At 42.4% G+C, this 26292-nt stretch overlaps 1 protein-coding gene across 19 annotated transcripts in view; it reads left to right on the top strand.

The window, feature by feature from the left end:
• Positions 1-26292, top strand: part of LOC307195083 (uncharacterized protein) — a 457748-nt gene that overhangs the window by 77075 nt on the left and 354381 nt on the right. For all 19 annotated transcript variants that reach the window (XM_079938788.1, XM_079938799.1, XM_079938805.1 and 16 more), the window contains exon 2: positions 15997-16191. In XM_079938788.1, coding sequence (XP_079794914.1) covers positions 16019-16191 — 173 coding nt within the window. In that variant the 5' untranslated portion in view covers positions 15997-16018. The remainder of the gene's footprint in view (positions 1-15996; positions 16192-26292) is intronic.

Raw genomic sequence — 26292 nt, 5'->3', positions numbered from 1 at the left:
CCTCTCCTGTCCATTGGTGGAATCTGTTTCTCTTCCCCCTTGAATCTGGCTGGCTTTGAGGCTTACTTGAGGGATAGAAGACAGGGGAATGATGTGCAACTTTCAAATTCAAGGCTATGCCTCTAGAGGCCCTGCCCAGGAGCTTGTGCTCTCACCGTCTAGGAATGCTGCTGTCAAATGAAGGAGCTCTGAGCAGCCTTCTGGGGACACACAGACCACCTGGCCGACAATACCAGCTTTCAGATGTTAGACTCGTGCTGTCTTAGACCAATCCAGCCCAGGTGAGCTCTCAGATGACTGTAGCTATGTGAGTGACTCAGGCCAAGACCAGCAGGTGAACCTTCTAGCTGAATGTAGGCCAAAGTAGACTCACAGAATTGTGAGCAAATAAAGTGGTTGTTGTTTTTAGACACTAACTTTCAGGGTTTGATGCACTAGTGATTTTTTTCTGTGCAAACGTCAAAGTCTTATTCTGGAATCAAACCAGAGCCTGTGCTCTTGCCTTCTCAACGCTTTGCCACTACCCACGGGCTGAAGAGACGGCAGCTGCTCATTTATTCTCACTCTCATGTGGATTATTTGCATTTGGACTGAAAGGAGCTCTGTTCTCCAGGATGGAACTGCCCTAAGGCTCTTCAAGAACAGGAATAGGAGTCCATCACACACAGCCAATTTGAACTGTGTCCTAAATAGAGGCATACAGACCGAGAGCCGAGGGACCAGGAATTATTCGGCGTCGCTCCCTCATTTTGCATTCATACCAGAGAGGAGATAACTTGCGTGGGTCCTCACAGCTCATTAACGGCACAGTCAGGACAGGGAAGATATGTCCTGACTACTGATCTAAAATGCTTTGAACATCTGAGTTGAACATACAAATTTGAACGTTTAAACTTGAATGGATTTTTTGAGCAAGGGGAGAAGCTAATCACTTCAAGGTATGATTTTGGGGTCACAGGACTTCAGAGACAAAAATGCCTCTGGAACCCAGGTGCTAATAACCAGGGAGATAACGGGCCTAACTTCAGCGGTCCCCTGACTCCAAATGGCAAACCCTGTTTCTAATCGTAAGGACGAAATAAGCTTAACAGTCTCATCTTGAAAATATGAATATAATGGGTTGTGTCTACTTAGCTATACAAAAAAAGTAAGATTTTCTTCTGTCTTTGCAATCTCCAGCAAAGATGTTGCCTGTGATCAGCATCACACTCTTGTTTAATGATTATTCAATAATATATTTTTTTCTTTCTCTTCTATCTTTGGGGAGAAGTTTTCTGGGTTGGGAGAAGCTTTTGTTTTAAATATTTCTCAACAACTTATAACTTTCTTTCTTCCTTCCTCCTTCCCTTCCCTTCCTTCCTTTCTTCCTTTTCTTTCTTTTTCTTTCTTTTTCTTTCTTTCTCTTTCTTTTCTTTCTTTCTTTTTCTTTCTTTCTTTCTTTCTTTCTTTCTTTCTTTCTCTTTCTTTCTTTCTTCCTTCCTTCCTTCCTTCCTTCCTTTATTTCTTTCTTTCATTCTTTCTTTTGTTCTTTCTTTCTCTCTCTCTTTTTGTTTTTGTTTCTGTTTTAACCTTGGCTTTGTGTAGGCTACTCACTTCCATTTTGTGGGAGTGTATCCTTCAGTAGGCTTATCCAGTGAGGGTCTCTGGAAAGTTACCTCCTTGTCTTTGTGTGCTTTTATTTCCTCTAAATTCTTATAGTTAAGCCAGATATAAAACTCTAGACTGACAATTATTTTCCTTCATCATTTTTAAGATATCCAGCCATTGTCTCTGGCATATATGGTTGCTGATGACAAGTATTCTGTCTTATTGTTGATCCTTTTCAGGTAACCTATCTTTTCTCTCCAGGAGCTTCCAAGATTTTCTGTTTATTGTGGATGGTTTGGCAGTAGATAAACCTTTGTTTTTATTTATTTTGTTCAGTTTTGTGCATTTTCATCTGACATCTCATAACTTTCTTCAAATCTGGAAAATTCTCCACTGTTACCTCAAAAGTTCCTCTTTCCAAATCTCCTTAGTCTTCTATTCTAGAGCATCTGTTAAACATAGGTTAGAACTTTTAATTCTAGCTGCCGTATTCCTAACTTCAGTTTCATATTTTTCACCTCTTTTTCTGTCTATACTGTTCTCTGGATGCCTCAGATCTATATTCCAATTCATGAATTATTTCTTCATCCAAGTCTAGTCTATTATTTAGCCAGTTTAATGACTCTTTCTATTTTGACCACTGTATCTTTCACATTTAGAAGTTTCTAGTTGGTTCATTTTCAAGTCAACCTGTTCTTGTTTATTCTGTACCTTTTAAAAAGTTGTATTTACATTTCCTTTTATCTCTTTGTAAAATTAAAATACTCAGCTGAAAATCTATTTAACAATACTCATTATTAAGCATAAATTCTTCCAGTTTGGGGTCTTTGGACTTTCCCTTTTTGCTTTGTATTTCCTCATGTGTTTTATAATTTAGGTTTACAAGTTCATCTTCAGGAAGGGTTATCTTTGGAGGGAATTCTGTCCGTGCCCTGGGTTAGAGAGTTCTCTTGATGACAAGGTTCACCATTGCCCTTGCCCAAGTCCTACTGAGTCCACTGATTGCGAACCAACTTTGACACTAGGTTCTCAGCTCCAGATTCCCATATTACACTGGTAATGGAAAGGTGGCTGGTTCTGTACTGGTACAGGCTCAACATTCAAACCTCTCTGTATGTGGGAGTAGCTTTTGAAATCTCTGTCTCTGAGAGCCTGAGAAAGTCAGCTCACTTCTTCCTGAAACCCTGGGCATGTTGAAGGAGATTTTCAGGTGTTTATGAGTTCTTCAGCGCATTTTTGGACAGTCAGTGCTAAGCAGAATGCTCATTCCTACTCCTTGATGTATGTGGGGACTGAGGCTTAAATTCCTTTCTCACAAAGGTATGAACTTGCCAGCCCTTAAGATATATATCAGGTCCAGTTTCTTCCAAGGACTATGTGGTTTTAAAAACCGCATATATTCACGGTGATGTGTTCCCTCTTCATTTCTGGCATATGAAGATGTCCATTTCTTTTGGGCTCAGCTGTGTATTTAACATGAAACAACAATATATATATTATAATATTATATATATTTTTAATTTCCTTTGTATTTTGAATGAGGCTGGAGATTCTTGCATCTAATCAACTGATGTCTTGAAGGGAGTGCTACAGGACCATTGTTTATATTGTTTACATTCCCTGAGATGCCCTTCTTGTCCCTTCCATATCCCCATTTCCCATCCCCTAGTGACTTCCTCTCTACCTTGTGATTTCAGTTCAAACATTACTGGCTCCAGGCTCACGAGATCAGGGACGTGAAATAACCTGTTCTAGTTTGTTACAGTTCTACCCGCCCCGCTTATAATTCCTAGGAAAAGAAATATTCCAAAAGTCAAAGGCTAAGGTAAAGAAAACTGAATGTCAGCAAGTCCAAATTTAGAATTTTAGTTTTTAAGTCTTTGACAACTGCGAAAGGTAGTGTGACATTATATGTTTTTGTATGTGTGCTGTGACATGTCAGTGTTAATGACGTTGTATTATTAACATATTTTTATAAGTAGGTTTAATTGTAGTGCTTGAGAGAATTACATGTGATTCAAATCTAACAGTCTCCAGCTCCCCCAAACCTGAAATTGCACCCTGGCTAACCTATTGCTGGTTGAAGCTAAATGCCCTCTAGGAAATGTAAGAGTGAGGGAAGAGAGATTAGTCCAGACCTAGCTCACAGAATAAAAACAGGGACAAGTCTAAGGATATCCTCAGGTGGCTCCACCAGACGTTGAAAAACTTAAGCCCCAGAATCAACAGGCCTAGATGAACCCCTGGTGGAATTCATGACTTGCATTTCGATTCAGAGCTGCACCAAAGCAGCTCTGAAGTTGAGGAACATGTTTTCAATTAAGTCATGAAAAGTTCTTTTAGCTTTGCAGCAGGGAAAGACCGGATGCTACAGGGCCTCCTGGAGTGCACTTGAATAACTTAATTAAGTTGTTAAATACCATTGCTCCAATTAAGCAATTAAAGCTGAGATAATTTTGTGGGGTGCTTCCTGGGGAATGCTGTTCCCACGTCCTCCACTAAGGTCTCCTTCTACCTTCTCTGACTGCAATTTCTTTCAATAAGTGTACGGGGAGCAGCTTCAGGGATCAGGGCATCTACTCAGTGCTATGGAGGGACGGGGACAGATCAGAGCTCAGTGCCAGTCGTCCAAGTCTGGTAAGGTGGTCTGGAGACCACAGGCCTGAGGAAAACGGCAAGACACACCATCTTCAGATGACAAAACCAGCGAGACAACCCGAGTGAAGCAGTGAGGCTGCTGAATGGTGGTTGCGTGTGCACAGAGAGAGAGGGATCTTGTCTCCTTTGAGCGTCGTGAAGTCCTTCCCTCTTGCAGTGAGCAACCATTTTTGTTTCTAGGTTAATATGATCTTGGGTGGCCTTGGCCTGAAGCAGAGTTTCGGTTCCTGGCCAGAGACTGAGGTCAGCCGCAGCAGTGAGAGTACTGAATCCTAGCCACTAGACCACCTGGCACCAGTGGCCAGTGACAAGGCCCTGGCCCGTCAGCTGTGTAGAAATGAATTTCCACATAGAGACGGAAAGTAGTGAAACAAATAAAGTGTTTATTAGGAGGAAAAAGAGTACGTGTGGATAGACACACGGGCGGGCTCAGAAAGAGTTGCGCCCCCGTGGTAGTCTGAATCACTTTTATGGGGCATTTCTTCTGGGTTTCCTCTGGCCAGTCATCTTGCTTTGCCTGGTTCTGAGTCCGTATTTGGTGTATCTCAGGGTCCTCCCCTGTGTGCGTGCGCCTCTCTTAGCCAAGATGGATTCTAGCGAAGAGGCCTGTGGGTAGTGGGCATCACTTACTATGAGGTGACGCCCCCTCCCTTTTGACCTCCGGGGAGCCTTTCTGCCTATGTGTAGTCGAGAAGGTCTCCTTGACTTCGAGAATGAGGAATATGTGGTCTTTTTTCTCTTATCTGGGTAGGGCTCAGCTTCTCCTCTTTCCTGTTATTTTGGAGCATCTGTCCAAGGGGATGAACTCCGTCTGTTCAATCTGGGGCCCATATTGTCTCCTGCCTCCGTGTAGCACTAATTTATTGCCTAACAGGATATGCTTTTCATTCCTTTTTTTTCGCTGCTTTGGGTCTTCGTTGCTGTGCATGGCTTTCTCTAGTTGTGGCGAGCAGGGACTACTCTTCGTTGTGGCGACTTCTCTTGTTGGAGAGCACAGGCTTTAGGCACATGGGCTTCAGTAGTTGTGGCTCGCAGGCTCTAGAGCGCAGGCTCAGTAGTTGTGGCGCACGGGCTTAGTTGCTCCACGGCATGTGGGATCTTCCCGGACCAGGGCTTGAACCTGTGTCCCCTGCATTGACAGGCGGATTCTTAACCACTGCGCCACCAGGGAAGCCCTTCATTCCTTTTAATGCTCTACTGAGAGATTAAATGAGATAATGTGTGGAAGTGCACGGCCTAATGCCTGGCACAGAGTAAATCTTTAATGCATATTTGTTCCTGCCTATGAAGCCTCCTTTCTCCTCATTCTTTCCAAAATGAGGTCACTATACCTAGGTAGCCAGTAGTGAAGCTTTCCCTGGCTAGGTGAGTTGAATTGATAATTTTACTACTGGTGATTGATAGTCTTTGTATAAACACCTTATGACAGGAAACTGTTAGGACGCTCTGGAGCCAAAGGGCTGAGTTCTGATCCTCCCTCCCTCCTATGACCTTGGGGAACTGATATACACATCACGACCCCCAGGAAACGTAACATTGATACACTTCTGTTATTTAATGTGAACTGTGTATCTATACTTGTTTCTCCAATTTTCCCAATGATGGTTTCTTTATGGCTTTTTTTTTTTTGGTCAAATCAGTATTTGACAAAATATTTTGCATTGTATTTCCTTTCATCTAGCCTGTAGTTAATCCAGTTGATGTAATTTCCTTTAATACAAAACAGTTTCTCTGCTTATTACTTTTTTTTCTTTCCTGACATTGACATTTTTGAAGAGCCCTGACCAGAGGTTTTGCAGAATATCCCTCAATTTGGTTGTGCATGAACGTGACTATTTGATTTTTTAACAGCTCTGAATTCTGAGACATTCTTCCTTTATTGAACTAAAATTTTGTTGTTATTTCTACCCATTGATGCTAGTTTTTAAAGTAATCTGCATGGTGATTATTTGTGAAGAACAGTGAATGAATATTAATGAGCTTTCAGTCAAAAAATCCAGGGGTTGGATAATAGACTTTTGGTGTCTGTAACTCAGGGACATGGTGCTCCCCCAAGGGAAAGGTCTCTATATAGGTGTCCAGTCAAACAAGCCATGATGTTCGCAGGTACCAATTGCATTCATAACGGAGGGGCGGCGGGGGAATGCAACCTTAAACAAAAAAGATTGTAGCACTTGATATCTGTTGTACTTTTCTTCTAGTTGAGACACGCCCTGGTTTTACTTGGAAAAGGGGAGTGTGTGTGCAGTGGACGTGAGGTGAACAAACTTTGGACTTCTAGCAACTAGTAATAGTGCCAGGGAGTTTTTACAAAATGGTTTCAGCCTTTTTTTTTTTTAAAGAGAAAACCATACTCCTCATGTTTGGTCTTATTAGAATCAAATATTACGCATTCAAATGTACATTTCTAGTGCACATTATTGGCAAACAAGCAGCTTAGTGATTCATACTAATAGGGATGTGTCTGAAGTTCTGAATAAATGTTCTTGATAACAAGCACATGCTCCGTGCATTTGGCGTGGCCCTCAGGAGCTGGGAGTGAGTCAAGTTAGCACACAGTTCCTGAGTGCTCAGAGCAAAGCTCAGAAAATTTAATCTAAAAGTTACAAATAAGGCTTAACCACCCAGGGTGAAATAAAGGAAAATGAAAGCAAAAGCTCTCAACACCTACTTATTAGAAAAGGTGTCACAGAGCAGAATGTGGATGATTTCCAGGTGAATTGTAAAGACTGTGGTTGTTTAGGGGTGGGTAGAGGAGGGAGGAGTGATGTGGAAGTCTGCCTTTAACTCTGAGAAAGTTCCTTTAATCTCTTTCCACATCTATTAAAACAGGAGCATTGCATGTGATCCAACAGTCATACTCCTTGGTATTTACCCAGAGGAGTTGAAAACTTAAGTCTACACAAAAAGCTACACACAGATGTTTATAGGAGCTTTATTCATAACTGCCAAGTCTTAGAAGCAACCAAGATGTCCTTCAGTAGGTGAGTGGAAAAATCAGCTGTGGTACCTCCAAACAATGGAATAGTATTCAGTGCTAAAAAGAAATGTGCTATCAAGCTGTGAATATTAATAGGTGAAAGAAGCCAATATGGAAAGGCTACATACTATATGATTCCAACTAGATGGCATTCTGGAAAAGGCAAAATATGGAGACAGTAGAAGATCAGTGGTTACCAGAGTTTGGGGGACAAGGGGTGGCATTAATAGGCAGAGCAAAGAGGAATTTTAGGGCAGTGGAACTACCCTTTACAATACTATGATGATAGATATGTGTCATTACACATTTGCCCAAACACACAGAATATACAATACCAAGTGTGAACCCTAGTGTACACTATGGACTTTGGGTGCTACATCAATGTGGGCTTATCAGTTGTAGCAAAGGCATCACTCTGGTGAGGGATGTTAAGAGAGGGGAAAGCTGTGCACGTGTGGTGGCAGGGGATACTTCATAGGACATCTCTGTACCTTCCTCTCAGTTTTGCAGTGAACAAAACTGCTGTAAAAATGAAAGTCTTTTTTAAAAAACACTTATTTATTTATTTATTTTATTTTTGGCCGTGTAGGGTCTTAGTTGGAGCATGTGGCCTCTTCCTCGCGGTGCGTGGGCTTCTCTCTAGTTGCAGCGTGCCAGCTTCGTTGCCCCGTGGCATGTGGGATCTTAGTTACCCGACCAGGGATCGAACCCACGTCCCGTGCATTGGAAGATGGATTCTTAACCACAGAACCACCAGGGAAGTCCCTAAAGTCTTTTTAAAAAAAGAATAAAAATGGAACACAACATATCAAAACAAACAAGCAAAGAACCCAAACCAAAACAAAACAGGAGCATTGGAGTCAATGATTTCTAACTTTCCTTTCAGTATGAACACTTGAAATCCCATGAGTCTTTGAGAAGGCTCTATGAAGAAGGTGTTTGGCATGGATAAGATATGGTTGGGCTGGGAAGACTTGTTCCAGGTCAAAATAATAACCCATCCCCTCTGGACTCTTTCAATAAATGACATCACCTGCATCACCTCCACCACTATCACGTCATCACCCATTGATTGCCTACTATGTGTCTGTCTTGCGGATGAGAAAAGAGGTTTTAATTTATGTCCTATGTGGTTGTAGGAAAAAGATTGACTTAAATCAATGTCAACACTTTCATTCTGTTCTGCGGTGGAAGATTTCTGGATTCTGCTCCACAGCGCTTTCATTTGTACAGGTCTTGTCATTCGGAATCATATACTGCATCCCAGATGTGGTCCCTTTGCTATCAGTAGCCCTCTCAAGATTAGCTCAAACCCCATTCCCTTGGTAGTTCAGCACTAAATAACTAGTTAATAAACTCCTACCAAATAGCCAGCAATCACAGATTACCCACATTCACAGCTGGCCTCTCTGGTTATTTCAGCTGCGGAGAACACTGACTCCCCTTATTAATAACTTTTCCTGATGGTGGTTCAGCAACTCCTCTCCCACCACCACCAGGGACTGTCAGCCTTTTAGGGATTGTGAACCCCTGTGAAAGATTCTGTTGAAAGCTAAGAAATCCCATTACAGGGGAAAAAAAACCCCCAGCATATACCGTGCTTATTATCATAGTTGGTATAAAATTTCAGGAACTTATTATTATAAACCTATTGCAAACTGCCCATAAAGTCATTATTTTTTTTTTTGTTAAACTCATGTCAAAAAAGAATAAAGTTGCCTTACTATATGACTCCGTTCACTAATTTCCCCCTCTCCACTTCAGAACGGGATGGTCTCAGGGCTGTGGTTGTCTAACTGAAATCTCTGTCGGGCTGACCTCCAGGTTTTCATTTACAAAGTACGCATTAAAATCCTTTTGAAAACTCCGCTGCAGGGATAGAAGACCCGTGTTATCTGACATAGGCCATGTCTTTAGTCTGTGTTTGATAGTCTCTCAATCAGGCTCTGATGCGGATGGAGAAGGCGAATCTGACCAGCCCAGGATATCTGGTTTCCTGCATCAGAGCCCGTTTCATCTGAGTGGATGCTTTGGGAAGGGGTTCCCCTCCCTCTTTTCTGTTTTCCCCTAGACTATCATCACTTTTCTGGCTTTTCTACAGACTCTTCAGGCCATTTGGCAATGATCGATGTCTTCCTCTTCCAAGTCCAACCGTACACTTTGCAATCACCTCCAGCCTTTAAAAAGCTAGAGCTAAATTCTATGAAGCATCCTCTGAGAATCTACTCTTGTCAGTCAGTGACAGTTTTAGACTCTGAGTTCGGGTGTCTTTTTACACTGTGGTGTGGACTTTTCCCAAAGTTCTAAGCTCAAAGAGCAGAAATCCCAGAATCCCAGAAATCATGGTACCTGAGACTGCAGGGCTCTGGCTTTTTATGTTACAGATAAAGAATTTGAAACCTAGAGTTGTTAAAAATAACATAGCTAAGATTTGAAAATGGAAGGCACTTTCTAATAATGATATAGTTTTCACTGGCATTTTTCTTTGGAGCTCAAAATTAAAACCCAATGAGTCTTGTGGGAAAATATCCATGTTCAACAGTGGGTTTCCAGGAAAATTAACTTTGGGAATGAAAAAGCTTTATAATGTATTTACTGTGACTACAGGAGTCAAATGGAAACTCCCAAAGAAGTCTCGCAGAAGTTGCTAAGGGATTTGTGATGGTTTACAGGGGTAACCCTTGCTTCTCCAAGCTCGAGTCTGGGGAGGATAATCAAGGAGACAGTAATGGTCACAGAGGCATCAGAACCCCCGTAAGCCTCCACCCCTGAGAATCAGTGGCCACATGTGGCCAGTGGCTACCATATCGGACAGTGTAGATATAGAACATTTTCATCATCGTGGAGAGTTTTATTGGATGACATTGCTTTATAGGAGGGGTCGGCAAACATTTCCTGTAAAAGACCAGTTGGTATATGTATTTTAGGCTTTGCAGGCTAAGAGCCCAAATTGAAGAGACCATGTGACTCTGTGGCAACGACCCAACTGCTTGAAAGCAGCCACAGATGATGTGTAAACAAACGAGCATTGCTGTGTTCCAATAAAACTCATTGCACAAATAGGCGCTGGGCCTATTTGCTGAGCCCTGGTTTATAGAGTTGGCTACTGCGATGCTTTCTTTGTGGCTTCAGTATAAAGCATCCTAATCTGTCTAATGCTTCTATCTCAACCAGATGGTCAACAGAATGTACCTTTGACATCATGCTAACAGTTTCACACAAACATTATCAACACGTGCTCAGAACAAATATAAAGGATTAGAGCTTCAAGTTTCCTTTTGGGGGGTGGGTAAAGATACCCCTGCTTCAGCACGATTTTATAATTTTATCAGTGTGTAAATTTTTCATCTCTGGTTCTTTCCTCAAGCCTTAACGTCGTCTTCGTGACGAACAAAGTGTTCAGGTGAACACGATAAGGGCTTAAAACGGGCGCAAGGGATGATAAGTATAAACATCGCTCATGGTCCGATTTAGGCTAATCGGATTCCTTGTGTCTGCTGCATCCTTCACAGGACTGCTAACAGACCTCCCAGAGTGCTGAACTGGAAGGCAGAGATAGTAAACATTAACTAGCTTTGTGACCTTGGGCAAATAATTCACATGATCAGCCTTGTGTTTCCTAATGTTACCTTCTAGCGCTTAAAAGTTCTGTTAGAGGCCTCTCCTAATGATCCAGTTGTCCGAAGCCTCCAGCCTGCATCTGCGCTTTTTATTAGATGATGTCGCCCTCTTCTGGATGCCTTCTGTATCTGCTCTGTGATTTCTTTCCAGTGCACCGTTTGCCTTGCTTTGCTTCGTTTAATTTAGCCTAGCCGATTGCTCAGGCCGAACTCCTCTGTATTATCATGCAGTATTTCATTCATGATCAATGAGACATAAGTGTAGAGAATTTAAGTGGTCCCTTCACTTATTATTTTACTAAAATAAAAAAGCTGAACTGTACTGTAGAATTATAGTTACAAAAGACCTTAGACAGCATGCCCAAAACTTCCAACCAACACCATATACTGTTTTCAAATACATAATTACATTGTGAGAAAATAAAAACACAGGCAGAAATGAAACACGCCAACTTCAGGATGGAGGTAGCTCCTGGGGAGGGAGGGGGATAAATGGTATCAGAAAGAGGGGACTTTGTTTAGTTTTATTTATTGAAAAGAAGGATCTGAGGACAACGTGGCAAAATATTTATGTCCCGGCTGAGCTCGGTGGTGTAGATCTCATGAAATACTTTTATGTTCTCAACCACTTTTTTCACATCTGTGTATGGAAATCTCCTTTTTCTATCTCTGGATGATATTTTGGGCAGATTCCAGAGCTTTTGCTGTCACTTTTAGGTATTAAAAATTTAATACCTATAAAAGTTCTTTAAAAACTCAATCTGATGTAAACAAAAGCTTTTTTTTCTTTTTTTTACATCTTTATTGGAGTATAATTGCTTTACAATGGTGTGTTAGTTTCTGCTTTATAACAAAGTGAATCAGCTATACATATACACATGTTCCCATATCTCTTCCCTCTTGCGTCTCCCTCCCTCCCACCCTCCCTATCCCACCCCTCTAGGTGGTCACAAAGCACCGAGCTGATCTCCCTGTGCTATGCGGCTGCTTCCCACTAGCTATCTACCTTACGCTTGGTAGTGTATATATGTCCATGCCACTCTCTCGTGTCCTTCAAGCATCTCTCACCATGTCTGGTACCTGGACCTACAGGCTTGGACACTTCTGGTGTCAGCCTCTCCTCTTCCTTACTCTCTGCTGTCCCTTGAGCATAGAGACAGCTGCACGCACGCACACACACACACACACACGCACACGCACACGCACACACACGAAGCAGGGGCGGGAAGGAGAGGTCAAGGCAGAGAAATTGGATCTGACCGGCTCAGTTTGCGGTTTGGGCTGGTGCCCGCTGGCTGAGCAGATGCCCATGTGATGTGGGGCACATCTGGACTACTTGGAGCGTCTCCCCCATGAGGGACCCTCCTACTGTGCCTTTGTCTGGTGCCGTCCTCTGCTGTGCTTCTGGCAGTGCCCCTGGCACAGGACCCTTCTGTTGAGGTCTCCCAGCCCAGGCAGATGGAGCTCTTGGATGGGGTTCCCTCCAGATGCCATAAGCCTTGCTCTCTTCCCAAGGTCCCTTCTGGCCATGGGAAACACACCGCCTACTGTCAGCTGCTCTCAGCAAGGTTCCCTCCCCTCCCCTCCCTTGACCACCAGGGCAGCACAGTCACTCTCGCCTTTACCTGTCAGTGTGTCCCCTAGACTTCAGGGGCTCAGGCCAAGCTCTCTGTGGAAGCTGGACCTGCCCACTCTTGGAGTGAGTGAGGGGGACCCAGGACCCCTGCTGAGAGAAGGAAGCTCAGTCCTCTGACATCTCTTTGCCCACGGGTCTTCTCTGCCAATCTTCTTAAAGAATCTTTAGCTCTTTCTTTTATAGCCTGGAGATTGATGGACTTAAATGGCAGAGTATATTTTGGGACGCCCTCAGCAAGTCCCGCCCTGATGACCCTGTACCTCTTTTTAGAAAGAGTGACACATAATATTCTTTGTTCTCAGCTGAAGTCCAGAGTCCCATTTGAACATCCTTTTAGTCACCTCTTGGCCAGGTGTCTGTGCCCTTGCAAAACCCCAGTTCCAAACGGCAGATCTCCGTCTAGAATGCTGTTTCTGTAATTGCCAGCTGTAGGCACATGAGTCCCTCAGGGCTGGTTTCACCCTGGGCCTCGTTTTATAAGTCGGGGCCTTTTTGACGAGCCCAGTTCAAAGGGTTACCAATACATTTGTGAACTTGGTTTTTTAGGTACATGATAGTTATTACACTACATTTTATTTTCACTCTACAGAAATATTTAAAAATATAATTTAAGAAGTTATTCGAATCTGCCATACCGTATTCTGCTAGTGAGGAGACTGAGATCCAGAAAGGCTAAAGCCACCTGCCCCGAATCACACACCCAGAGTCAGAACCCACACCCCCAGCTGCCCCCTGGCCTTGGCTTTGTGACCTGGAAATCTGTTATACCACTTGCCCAAAGCGCAGAAAGAGTAATGCTCACTGCCTTTATGAATTTGTGAGTATGAGTTTAAGATATTTTTAGCTTAGTTAATAGTAAGGGACCAGCTATCAAGTAGTCTTAGAGGTTATCAAGTTAGAGGTAACTTTCTGAAATTTGGAGGTATCTGGGATCTTACTCATCTTTTTTTTCTTTTTGCAATTTTATTTTTTTCATTAGTTAATCTATTTTATACATATTAGTGTATATATGTCAATCCCAATCTCCCCATTCATCCCAACCCCTCTTCCCCCCATTGGTGTCCATATGTTTGTTCTCTACATCTGTGTCTCTATTTCTGCCTTGCAAACCGGTTCATCTGTACAATTTTTCTAGATTCCACATATATGCGTTAATATACGATATTTGTTTTTCTCTTTCTGACTTACTTCACTCTGTATGACAGTCTCTAGGTCCATCTGCGTCTCTACAAATGACCCAATTTTGTTCCTTTTTTATGGCTGAGTAATATTCCACTGTATATATGTACCACATCTTCTTTATCCATTAGTCTGTCGATGGGCATTTACGTTGCTTCCATGACCTGGCTATTGTAAACAGTGCTGCAATGAACATTGGGGTGCAGGTGTCTTTTTGAAGTATGGTTTTCTCTGGGCATATGCCCAGTAGTGGGATTGCTGGGTCATATGGTAATTCTATTTTTAGTTTTTTGAGGAACCTCCATACTGTTCTCCATAGTGGCTGTATCAGTTTACATTCCCACCAACAGTGCAAGAGGGTTCACTTTTCTTCACACCCTCTCCCGCATTTGTTTGTAGATTTTTTGATGATGCCCATTGTAACGGTCATCTTTTAAGGAATAGCAATATACATACAAATAGAAGTCATGAGTGTACACACACACAATGACTTGTTGAAACCGAAGACATATTGTTCCTATTAGCTGAGGGTTTTGGTAATTAACAGTTAAGCCTAGTCTCACTTTATAAAAAGTAAACATGTAAGTCGTGGCCCAACACAGAGCTCAGTAACCACTTTATCATGTCGTTGAAAGTTTAAACAACCTTCTTCCATCTTCCTGGGATAGTTATCCATCCATCTGTCCATCCATGCATCCAACAGACATTTATTTGGAGCCTAGAATGCTATCTCCTTCCTGTCCCCCACCCTGACAACTTATTTTATGAAACACATCCCACCTGGGTACCAGTACTTGATCAACTAACCACTAATGGTTAATTCATCTCTGCTCTTACTCTGCCAGAAGGGGATGGCTTCAAGTTTCTGGGGATTGTTTAGGGTCATGATGAGAATGGGTCTCCATTGTGAGGATAATTGAGAAGACTGGATACTTAGAGGTGCACCCAAATGTAATGGATTTTTAGCAAATATTGGGGGTTTGGATCATGTCTCACTCTTCCGGATTCCTCCTGCTTGTAAATAGGTGTGCCTGGTGGTGAGGAGGTGACTGTGGCACCAGGCCAGGAGTGTATGGTGCGGGTGCAAGCGTGCACGTGTGTGTGTGCAAAAAGCCCAGAGTTCCAACTTTTAAATGAGGTACCTCTAGAAATCTCTTTTACCTTTAGTGAATCTTTAAACAGGTGGAACTTCAGCATGCTTCAGAGCACACCCACTTTTTCAAATGCCATTTTTAAGATTTCTAAGTTATTCGAGAAGTTCATTGTATGATTTGAAGTAGATTCTGTAATTTAATTAGATATTCGGTGACTCGTATTCTCTTAGGAGAACAGCTGCTTCCTTCAGTTGCCTGATGGAAAGAGACTAAACACTTGGACATTTTCAGTCTCTTGTTAAGCGTTTGTCGACATGTGGAATGTGTGCATGTTTGCAGGAGTAGAGGGGGCCGCGGGAGGAGGGTGGGGTTGTGAAGAGAGCACAGCTGCCTGCTTAGGAAGTCGCTCCAGACCACCGCCTGCGGTGAGGCCACCTTGGGACCAGGGCAGGTGCTTAGCTTGTCTCCTCCCAAATGCAATTGTGTGAGTGTTGAGACTTAATTCTACTAACATCCCACAGATGTACTTTTTCTTGAAAATCAATTTGAGAAATTCTCTTCTGGGTAACTGATAATGGTAATTATAATCAAACCTCCTCTTTCTGGGATGGTACCAAAAATTACCACGAGGCTTGCAGACTCCCCCTCCTCTGGCCTCGAACATCCCTATTTTTCTGTGTAGACACAAGTCTCAATCATGTAAATAATTGATAGTACGCAGAGATTTAGAAGACATTTAGAAGGTATTCCTCTCCCTGTATGAGTCGTAGGGAGCACCTCATTCTCAGTGGGGAACTCCTGTAAATGACTCATCTCACTTCTATATTCACGTTTACTGGCTTCATGGTTGGAGGGTGTGGTGGGTTAATAGTGTCTCCCCCAAATTCATGTCCATCTGGAACCTCAGAATGTTCCTTATTTGGAAACAGGGTCTTGGTGGATGAAATTAATTTAGGATCTCGAGATGAGGTCATCCTGGATTTAGGGTGGGCCCTAAATCCAATCATTGGTGTCTTTTTCTTTGGCATTGGTAGTACATTGTTTATTTATTTATTTTTTTATACAACAGGTTCTTATTATAATGTTATCTACTTTATACATATTCGTGTATATATGTCAATCCCAATCTCCCAGTTCATCCCACCACCCCTCACCCTGCTTTCCCCCTTGGTGTCCATACATTTGTTCTCTACATCCGTGTCTCTACTTCTGCCTTGCAAACAATTATTGGTGTCTTTATAGAGGAAAGAAGAGGGGGATTTGGATGGAGAAGACACAGAGAAGACCCCATGTAAGGAAAGAGGCAGAGGATGGAGTGAAGCAGCTAAAAGCCAAAGAATGCCAAGGATGGCTGGGAGCCACCAGAAGTTGGAAGAGCCTTCAGAGGGTGTATAGCCCTGCTGACACATTGATTTCAAACTTCTGGCCTCCGGAATGGTGAGGGAATACATTTTTTGTTATTTTATGCCACCAAATTTGTAGTAATTTGTTGGAGCAGCCCTAGGAAACTCCATAGAGGGTGTTATTTATTGGTATTTCTTCCCAAAGTATTCTTTTTTTTTTTAACATCTTTATTGGAGTATAATTGCTTTACAATGGTGTGTTAGTTTCTGCTTTATAACAAAGTGAATCAGCTATACATGTACATATATCCCCATATCTTCTTTAGCTCACAACTCATTGACTACATTCAGCACAGGGGGTCTTCTATTGAACAAATGGAACAAAGTTTGGAAATTAGTCTGTATTTTTCCAAGAGATTACTAATGAAAATATAGTAAAAATATAATTCATTAATTATATTAAGTATATAGTGTATAATTCATTAAGTATAGTTAATTATACGTATTAATTCATTTAATATACCCACATATATCGTATTCCTAACGTTTATGAGTTAAGAAATATTTTCACAAGGGCTTATTTACTTCTTACAGCATAACCTATAGTAGTACCCTGAGTACTGGATTAGTTCTTTGGTGCTGGGCAGAGGAAAAGACAAGAAGTTACTCCCCCCTTCTGGGACACAGAACCAACCAGACCTAATTTTTTTTTTTTTTTTAACAGATTGTTTGTTTGTTCAACATCCTCCTCCCTCATGTGCCTTAACCCTATCCCTAACCCTGCCCCACTCCAGAAAGGACCCTATGCTCTAAAATCATTACTGTCATCACCACCCAACCGTACCCTCCACCTTCCAAACAAAATTCATTCCCTGTGCAGTTGATCGTTTATGATGTGGTTAATCAGATTACTTCTAATTCTAGTGGATGGGTTCTTGACTTTCTTATAAATTAGGAACATTGGCCTTTTAAGAGGATACTTATGTATTTGTTACCTGCCTTACTTCCAGCTACTGAAAGGTTGGAATGATCCTTAATGCTTCATCTTTAAAAAAAAAATTAATTTTAAAATTGAACTGTTGTTGATTAACAATATTATGAATATTGTGTTAGTTTCAGGTGTACAGCAAAGCAATTCAGTTTATATATATATATATATGTATATACACATACACAAATATATTCTTTTTCAGATTCTTTTCCATTATAAGTTATTATAAGATATTGAATCTAGTTCCCTGTGCTATACAGTAAATCCTTGTTGTTTACCTATTTTATATATAGTAGTATGTATCTGCTAATCCCATACTCCTAATTTATCCCGCCTGCCCCCTTTCCCCTTTGGCAACCATAAGTTGGTTTTCTATGTCTGTGAGTCTGTTTGTAAATAAGTTCATTTGTATCATTTCCTAAATTCCACATATAAGTGATATCATGTGATATTTGTCTTTCTCTGACTGACTTCACTTATTAAGATAATCTCCAGGTCCATCCATGTAGCTGCAAATGGCATTATTTCATTCTTTTTTATGGCTGAGTAATATTCCATTGTATATATGTACCACATCTTCTTAATCCATTCCTCTGTCGATGGACATTTAGGTTGCTTCCATGTCTTGGCTATTGTAAATAGTGCTGCTATAAACATTGGGCTGCAGGTATCTTTTAGAATTAGAGTTTTTGTCTTTTCCAGATATATGCCCAGGATTGAAATTACTGGATCATATGGTAATTCTATTTTTAGTTTTTTAAGGAACCTCCATACTGTTCTCCACAGTGGCTGCACCAATTTACATTCCCACCAACAGTGTACATTCCCTTCCCTCCACACCCTCTCCAGCACCTAATGCTTCATCTTTAAAAAGAAAGTACAATAGTTTCACCAGAATGCTGCAGTGCCTTTGATTGTTCTTAGGCTGGTCTGTTGGGAGCCAGAGGTGTACTGTCCCTGGGATGGGAGGTATCAGTCAATGGCCTGAGGGCCTCATCTGGGAGACCCAGAGTAAAAGGGAGCAGGGTCTAGTTTCAAGGGATTGAGGCAAGTGGAGGAGACTGGGTACTGGGTCCAGTTGTACTGACTGGGAGGTGAATCTCATCATCAGACAGCTGGTCTGATACTGGGGACTCAGCGTGAAGCTGAGGAGAGGAGCTGGGCTAGTCACCCAGCATCAGTGGTCCTGAGGAAAGGAGTGGAAAGGAATGACCTAACCTATTTTCACTTTTTCTTTATGCAGACTGAGGGTGTTTCACTTATTTTTGAGATCTAAAAAAAAATCAGTGCTATCCATATCTTAAGAAAGTCTAGATTAATATTTTTCGATCTCAAACATAAGTGGAACATGCTCAATCTGTATAAAGAAAAAGTGACAAGTATTACCTCGTACTCTCCTTTCTCATCCCCTCAGGGTGACTAACTAATCAACAGCTGGTGACTATCCTTACACGTCCCATATGAACATAGATACACACGTGTTGTTCTTACTGTTGATCTCATTTGACTTGTTCTCACAAAAATGAATTGCACTGTAAACATTTTGTGACACTTGCTTTCACTCAATCATATATCAAGGACGTCTTTCTGGGCAACAAAGCTATGAATCTCAATTGTTCTGTTCAATAGTTAGGTAATATCCCATCACATGGACTTATTGAACTTTATTCAGTCATTTCCTTATGAATGGACCCTTAGTTCCTCCTCCAGGTTTTTGACACTAAAGATATTCTTGTACGACATCTGTGCATATTTTTGGTAGCATAAGATTCCCCAAAGTGGGATTCCTGGGCAACACCGTATGTGTATTTTAACAGATATTTCCAATTTGCTTTCCAAAAACATGATCGCATTTCACACTCTGATCCACAATGTAAGAAGGTCTGTTTCTGACAGTCTCGCCAGCACTGGATGATATCACTCTTTTTTAGTTTTGCCAACCAGATGGATGAGTGATGTTTTCTCCTTGCTGATTTTACTTGTTTCTCTCATCTGTAGGCCTAGAGGGGAACTTTCCTGGGCTTTGGAAAAAAGTGATAGGTCTGATTTAAATCCTGGCCCTGCTAATTCCCAGCTCTATGGTCTTGAGAAAGTTAGCTAACTTTTCTAGTTCTCAGTCTTGCAATTTGTAAATCGTTACAATTACTCAATAAAATACACGACGTGAAACTCGTAACACAATCTCTAGCAGCTACCAGAACTCAATACATGGTAGCTGTTATTGTTATAATTAATAAATAATGATATAAGGGGCTGGAGAAAGAATTGCGGATTCGTTATTACATTATTTCTCTTGCTTGCTAATGTGGTCCCCTCAGTTTACAGACTAAGTTTAAATGGATTAAAAATACTTTTAAACTCTCTATATTTGACTTTATCTTAAAGGGGTAGTTTATTATTCATTAAGTTAGTAATGCAATTACTCATTTATATAAAGAACATTTTTTCAAGTAATGGCCATATCGTAAGGCTTATGCTAAGCCTTAGGGATTTATCAGTCATGAGAGGTTAGGCCAAGCTGTGGTGACAAAGCATTCTAAAATCTTGGTGGCCTAAACAACATGGCTTATTTCTTGCTCTCTCTGCATGTCCGTTGGGGGTCACTCTGAGTCATCTAGTGTTTACTTGGGGACTTGTGATAGAGTGGCTACTCTCTGGCAGAGGGGAAAGAGCACGTGGCTAATGCACATTGATTCATTGGCCAAAGAAATTCATGATAGAGAAGTACCATCCTACCAGGTGCCAGGAAGGAGATATTTGTCCTGGTGACAATCACAGAAGATAAAGATGAAAAAGACAGAGTTGTGATTTTGAAGGAGTTCCCAGTTGGAAGGGAGGGGAGAACAGCACAGAGAGAAATTCTTTACTTATAATTTAAAAAAATATATTTTTAATTTTATTTTTAAGTTTTTTAAAATTGAAGTATAGTTGATTTTCAGTGCTGTGTTAATTTCTGCTGTACAGCAAAATGATTCAGTTATACATATGCAGACATTCTTTTTTATATTCTTTTCCATTATGGTTTATCACAGGATATTGAATATAGTTCCCTGTGCTATACAGTGGGACCTTGGTGTTTATCCATCCTATATATAATAGCTTACATCTGCTAACCCCAAACTCCCACTCCATCTCTCCCCCACCCCTCCCCTTGGAAACCACAAGTCTGTTCTCTACGTCTGTGAGCCTGTTTCTGTTTCACAGATAAGTTCATTTGTGTCAAATTTTAGATTCCACATGTAAGTGATATCATATAGTATTTGTGATACAAATAATTTAAATTAGGTGCTAGGTGTAGCAGGAGCTCAGAGGAAGGAAGGACTAATTCTATTGGTGCTGGGAGATGGGAAAGGTTTTCCAAGAGATGTTGATCCTTGAGATTTAAACATTTTAAAATTATTATTTTTTCTTTTTTTTAATTTTCCAACTTTTAAATTTAAAAAATTGTGGTAAAACACACGTAAAATTTACCACCATAACTATTTAAAAATGTACAGTGGCACCAAGTACGTTATCATTCTTGTGCTGCCATCACCACCATCCATCCACAGAACTTTCATCTTGCAAGGCTGAAACTCTACACCCATTAAACAATAAATCTCCGTTCCCCGCTCCTCTCAGCCCCTGGCAACCACCACTGTACTTTCCGTCTCTATGATTTGACTACTCTTTGTACCTTACATAAGTGGAATCATACAATATTTGTCTTTTTGTGATTGGCTTATTTCACTTAGCATAATGTCCTCAAGGTTTATCCATTTTGTAGCATGTGTCAGAATTTCCTTCCTTTTTTTTTTTTTTTTTTTTTTGCGGTACTCGGGCCTCTCACTGTTGCGGCCTCTCCCGCCGCGGGGCAACAGGCTCCGGACGCGCAGGCCCAGCGGCCATAGCCCACGGACGCAGCTGCTCCGCGAAACGCGGGATCGCCCCGGACCGGGGCACGAACCCGCGTCCCCCGCATCGGCAGGCGGACTCTCAACCACTGCGCCACCAGGGAAGCCCAGAATTTCCTTCCTTTTAAAGGCTCCATAATATTCCATCGTATGTACACACCACATTTTCTCTATGCAGGCAACTGTTGATGGACACTTGGGATGCATCCACATTTTGGTTGTGGTGAGTGGTGCTGCTACGAATATGGGTATGCATGTAACTCTTAGAGTTCCCACTTTCAGTTCTTTTGGGTATATACCCAGAAGAGGAATTGCTGGATCTGATGCTTGTGTTTTAAGGGATAAAAAGTTCACTAGGCAGACCGGTTGGAAAGCGTGTGCCAAACAGAAGAGCGGGTGCCAGGATGGGGAAGTGGGAGGGTGCTGAGCCCTGGGGTGCTTGGAAGACCAAATGGTGGAGAAGAGTTTGGAGCCAGGCAGGGCCAGAAGGTGGAGGCAGGGCCTTAACGTGCCTGTTCAGGGTCTTGGCTTTGACTCCACAGCTATGGGGGGATGGTCTTAATGACAGTGTCACCCTGTCAGGTGAACATATGCTCTGCAAGGTCTGTGGAGAGCCCTTCCAAAAGAGTTTAAATGATTTTTTTTCTTAATCAGTCCATTTCAAAAAATTTAAGAAGTGTCTAGTATGTTGTTGACACTCAATAAATTACTGAATAATGGTAATTTTATTAGAAGAAAATTCCTATGATCTCCAAACTCTGAGTTTCTTTAATGCGCCACAGACTTCCTGCATCCTTTTCCAATTAAATAAAATGCAGTATCAGGCAGCTGTTGTCACAAATGGCCAAATTGCTTTTCTTAAGTGGCCACGTTTCTACCCTTTTCTGCTGCCAGACAGAACTTTAATAGCACTAAGTACACTCAAGCAGAAGAAAGTAAATTAAAATTTCCAATAGCTGTTAACTTTGGACATCTAGCGTGTCACCGTCACATGCCAGCTCCGCTAGCCCAGAGGTTCTCGGAACTCATATCAGAGAAAAAGTTATTAAAATCCTTATAAAGGCAAAAACGTGCCATGGTAATCTAAATGTGCCAGTGTTTTATCAAGAACCAAATAATTTGTGTTAAACATATACATTCAAGGTGCTTGTAAAAACCACTCTCTGGAGAGAGGGATCTGGTAGCAGTCCAGAACCGTGTTCTTAGAAATGGTACAGCATTCTCTACTGGCCTTCCTCAAGTCAAGAATTTGCTGGTTCTACCAAAACCATCCTTTTCGGGGCCATGCCGTGTTTAAGGACAGTGTTTGGATTTCCTTCAAAACAGACTTGGGAAAAGGCAGGTGGAAGAACCCATGTTTCAGATGAAACCACAGAAATGTGTTTAAGTGATTTAACCCCCCAAGACTGAGCTAAATGAACGTGCCGTCTTTGAGGGGGGCTGGACCTTGGGCAAAATCACACTGTTTCCTCCCCAATTCCAACCTTAGTGGACGCAAAGTCAAATCTAATGAGCAATAAAGCAACGTGGATGGAGAGAAAGCACCCAAAGCACTACCTGAATTAGAAGGTGTGTTTTGGTGGTGGTGGTGGCGACCGGCTTTTATGGAGCATGAGTGCTTATGGTTATATTTCTGTTTTCGTATGTTTTTCTCTTCAGTGAAAGGAAGCATAACCTTTTTTTCTAAGCTCATGTGACTTTGGGGAGAAAATTTTTCGTCCTTTGGTTGGAACCCTTGTAGCCTGTTTTCATAGGAGGCCAGAAAACTTTTGACTCAGGCCTTACTACAAAGGTTAAGATCCTCTCTCTAAACTGAAATGTCCCCTTTGTTGTCGATTTGACGCGGATGGAGGGTGGGTGGAGAGTGGGGATGTGTCCTCAGTCAGTACAGATATACTGGCCCTTCCGCTGCTGATCAGAGGTCAACCCTCTGTTAGCGTCACCCAGCACCTACCAAGGGCACGGTCAAAATGCTGCTACACGAGAAAGGACGTGACTGTTTCGTTTCCGTTAGCACGTGAAGCATGAGGTTGTCCAGGAGTTCTAAGCCCCAACCCCACGTTGAGTTAGATGTGCCCGGGAGATCCGGACTCCAGTCAGAATCCCACTGCTGACCAGTGTGACTGGGATCTGTTTTCACGTCTGTATAATGGGGATACTGCTGCCTGCTGGGCTGACCTCATAGTGTAGCTATGCATGTCAAATAGATGTAAAATATGAAGTCCCATGCAAATGTAAAGGACTTCTTAAGGGATTAATATTATTATTGTTTGATAAAAATGGAAATATAGGCATGGGTAAATGTGGTGGAGGGAAAGGAGAGAGCTCAGGTGGACTCACTGGGTATCACTGCACAAGCAGAGAGGAAGCCTTGAAGAATGCCTGTTTCCTAGATTGATGTGGAACCCGCCTCTTGCCCTTTGAGCCAGGGTGACCGACCCCCCAGAACTCTTCCAGGTGAGTGCTTGGGCCTCTCTTTGCTTGAAGGCAGCTTCTCTTGCTTTGGTCTTCTCTTTGCCAGACTTGAGCTCCTAGCTCCTTACTCCCATTCTGATTCTGCCTCTGGACCTGGTGTTTGTATTTGGTTGCCTCGAGGTTTGACTCTTCACTCTCCCTTGTTGAGTTTAGCTTGGAACACCGCTGGCCGTTGCCCTAGCCCTCTTGGCTGACAACTGGTCTAGTTCAGCCGTTGCCCCACCATGAGTGGGGAAGTGGCCCATCTGAGCATCAAATGCTGGAACCAGCCTTCCTGTGGGGTAAGCCAATAACCATGGATTGGCTCCCTAGAGTAATGTGACTGGAAGCCTTGATCTTCTGGGATTTTCTCCATTTCAATGATTTCCCAATTCCCTTGTAAGTCTACTCAACCTCAGCAGAGATGTGTCCTCAGTACGAGAGCAGATGCAACTGGGAGCCATCTGGCTTGAAGGTATAGCTTGAAATGCTGGACAAGGGCAATCAGGTTTTCTCTGATAGACCAAGATTTTATAGTTTTAGCTGCAAGTTTCATCCTAATTATGAGTGTCTGTAGAGACCTTCCTTAGTTCTTGGCCTCTGTTTTGTGAATACTTTTGTTATTCTGTCTTCTCACCTGTGCCGTAAACTCTGTTTCAGTTTAATCCAATTCACTTGGCATTTATTGAGCCTCTTCTCTGTTCTAGGCACTGTGTGGAGATGAGTGACTCCTTGTGGTAGCTAGTGGGTGGCTAAGTGTGTCCTTTCTTCTATAAAACTGTCCAGGCACTGGGTGTGAGAGACCTCCACGTACCACAGAGTCAGGATATGAGTGTTGGTGTCCAGAGCTCATTCTTGGAGAATTTGGGATGATATACTTCCATTTTGTGTGGTACCCATGGCTGGATAGGGACACAGAGAAAGAAGAATGAAAATGGCAGCAGGAAGGGAGGGAGGACGGGGTTGCTGTCTCAGTTTACACAATACCTCATAATTTTTACTGTTTGCAAAATTCTCCCATATGTATTCCAGTACTTTATCACTCCTTGTGAAATGGTATCTCTGGTCCCTTTCAACAGAGGAGGAAACTAAATATTTAAAAGGGCTACATGACGAGTTACAGTCTCGTAGTTAAATTGCATCTTCTACTTTTGTTAACCCTTCTTCACTCTGCTCCGGGCACAGTGGCCTACCTGGCTGTCTCCCAAATGAGCCCAGTGTTCTCCTGCCTTAGTGCCTTTGTTCTTGCTGTCCCTTCTGCCCAGAATGCTCTTTGCCCCATTTATCTGCATGGCCTGCTCTCTTCCTGCCTGACCACCTACAGATGCCCTCTCCTCCAGGACACTCAATCCCCTTTCCCAGTTTTACTTTATCCACAAGAGTTTCTACCCTCTAACACACCGTATGTTTCACTTGTTAATTTTATTTATCATCTGTCTACCTTCAGTAGTATGTAAACACCACGAAGGCTGGGCTTTTTCTCTATTTTATTCACTGTTGCATCTGTACGGTGCTTAGTCCTATTCTTGGCAAGGAGGAGGTGCTCAATAAATAGTTTTGAATGAATGAATGAAGGTTCATCCAAGGGCCGAACCCAGTCCAGCTGACTTCAAGTCCTGCCTTCCATCTACATTGCATGAGGCCACTGGATTCTTTTTTTTTTTGTTTAACTTTTTATTTTATATTGGAGTATAATTGATTAACGATGTTGTGAGAGTTTCAGGTGTACAGCAAAGTGATTCATTTATACATATACATATCCTTTTTCAAATTCTTTGCCCGTTTAGGTTGTTACATAATATTGAGCAGAGAGCCCACTGGATTCTGAGCTGATATATAGATTGATGCAGAAGTATGTTGGCATGACTGGTGGAGATAGGAACTTACCATCATGGAACACCTTCAAAATAGGTCGAATTCTCTTGGCTGTATTACTTTAGAATGTAGAATGCGTATAACTTGACATTCAGAGCTGTCATAGCTCTGCAGATTAGGCAGAGAAATCTAATGTCCTCTTGGTGGATACAGCCTCATGCCAGGGTACAATCTGCACAGCTGGACAAAGAGACCTTATCCTGATTCCAACTGGGAAAACACAGCCATGTGCTGAAGTGGGTCTCAGGGCCTGGGAGCTGCTGAGTTGGGGGGAGGGGTCACCTTGCTCCCCTCTTTGCAGAGTGCTCGTCATGGTCACCAGAGCTGCCAGGCAGTTTGGTGGGTGAGAACGAGAGAAAGGAGAAGGGGAAGATTTCACTTGAGTCTCCTACCTCAGAAGTGCAGGGCGCAGGGCATCTGGGGAGCAGCCTTGGGGGCGTGTGTGACTACCCGAGAGACTCTTGTGAGGGACCATGGCCCCCTGCTCCAAAGAGAGTTAGGCAAGCAGATTTCTGAGTCAGGGCAGTGGATGGCAGGGAGCAGATGCCGTAATAATCTCATTATTAATCCGAGAACTCAAGGGTGAGTGTACAAAACTGCATGGTGTGTGACTTTGGACCTTGGCGGGGGCCCTGTGAGGTTGCCTGTGTGTCCAGGGCTGGTGATCTAGGGAGAATCGTTCCAGGGGTGTTTGCTGTGGAAGAACGGGTGACTTCCTTTGTTCTCTGGCCACCTTCTCTAATGAATTCTTTCTTTCCTCAAATGAAATTGACTGACTGGAAACAATTTGCTAAAACACTGGGCAAGTATTCACCATGTTCTCTGGCCTGCAGAGGGCAGGTCTTATCCAGAGTTGCAGATTTAGGAGAAGATCAGCCCTGGAGAAGGGAACAGTTAGTGTTCAGTAGCCCAAGGTCTCCGTGGGTCACAGGCTGCTGAGAGCTGGCCTGAAGATTGGATTAGATCTGGTAAGACCTTTTCT

The sequence above is a fragment of the Stenella coeruleoalba genome (assembly GCF_951394435.1).
Source record: "Stenella coeruleoalba genome assembly, chromosome: 12".
Lineage (NCBI taxonomy): Eukaryota > Metazoa > Chordata > Mammalia > Artiodactyla > Delphinidae > Stenella > Stenella coeruleoalba.
The sequence above is the reverse complement of the archived record's forward strand: the minus strand, read 5'-3'. Positions and strand labels throughout refer to the sequence as shown.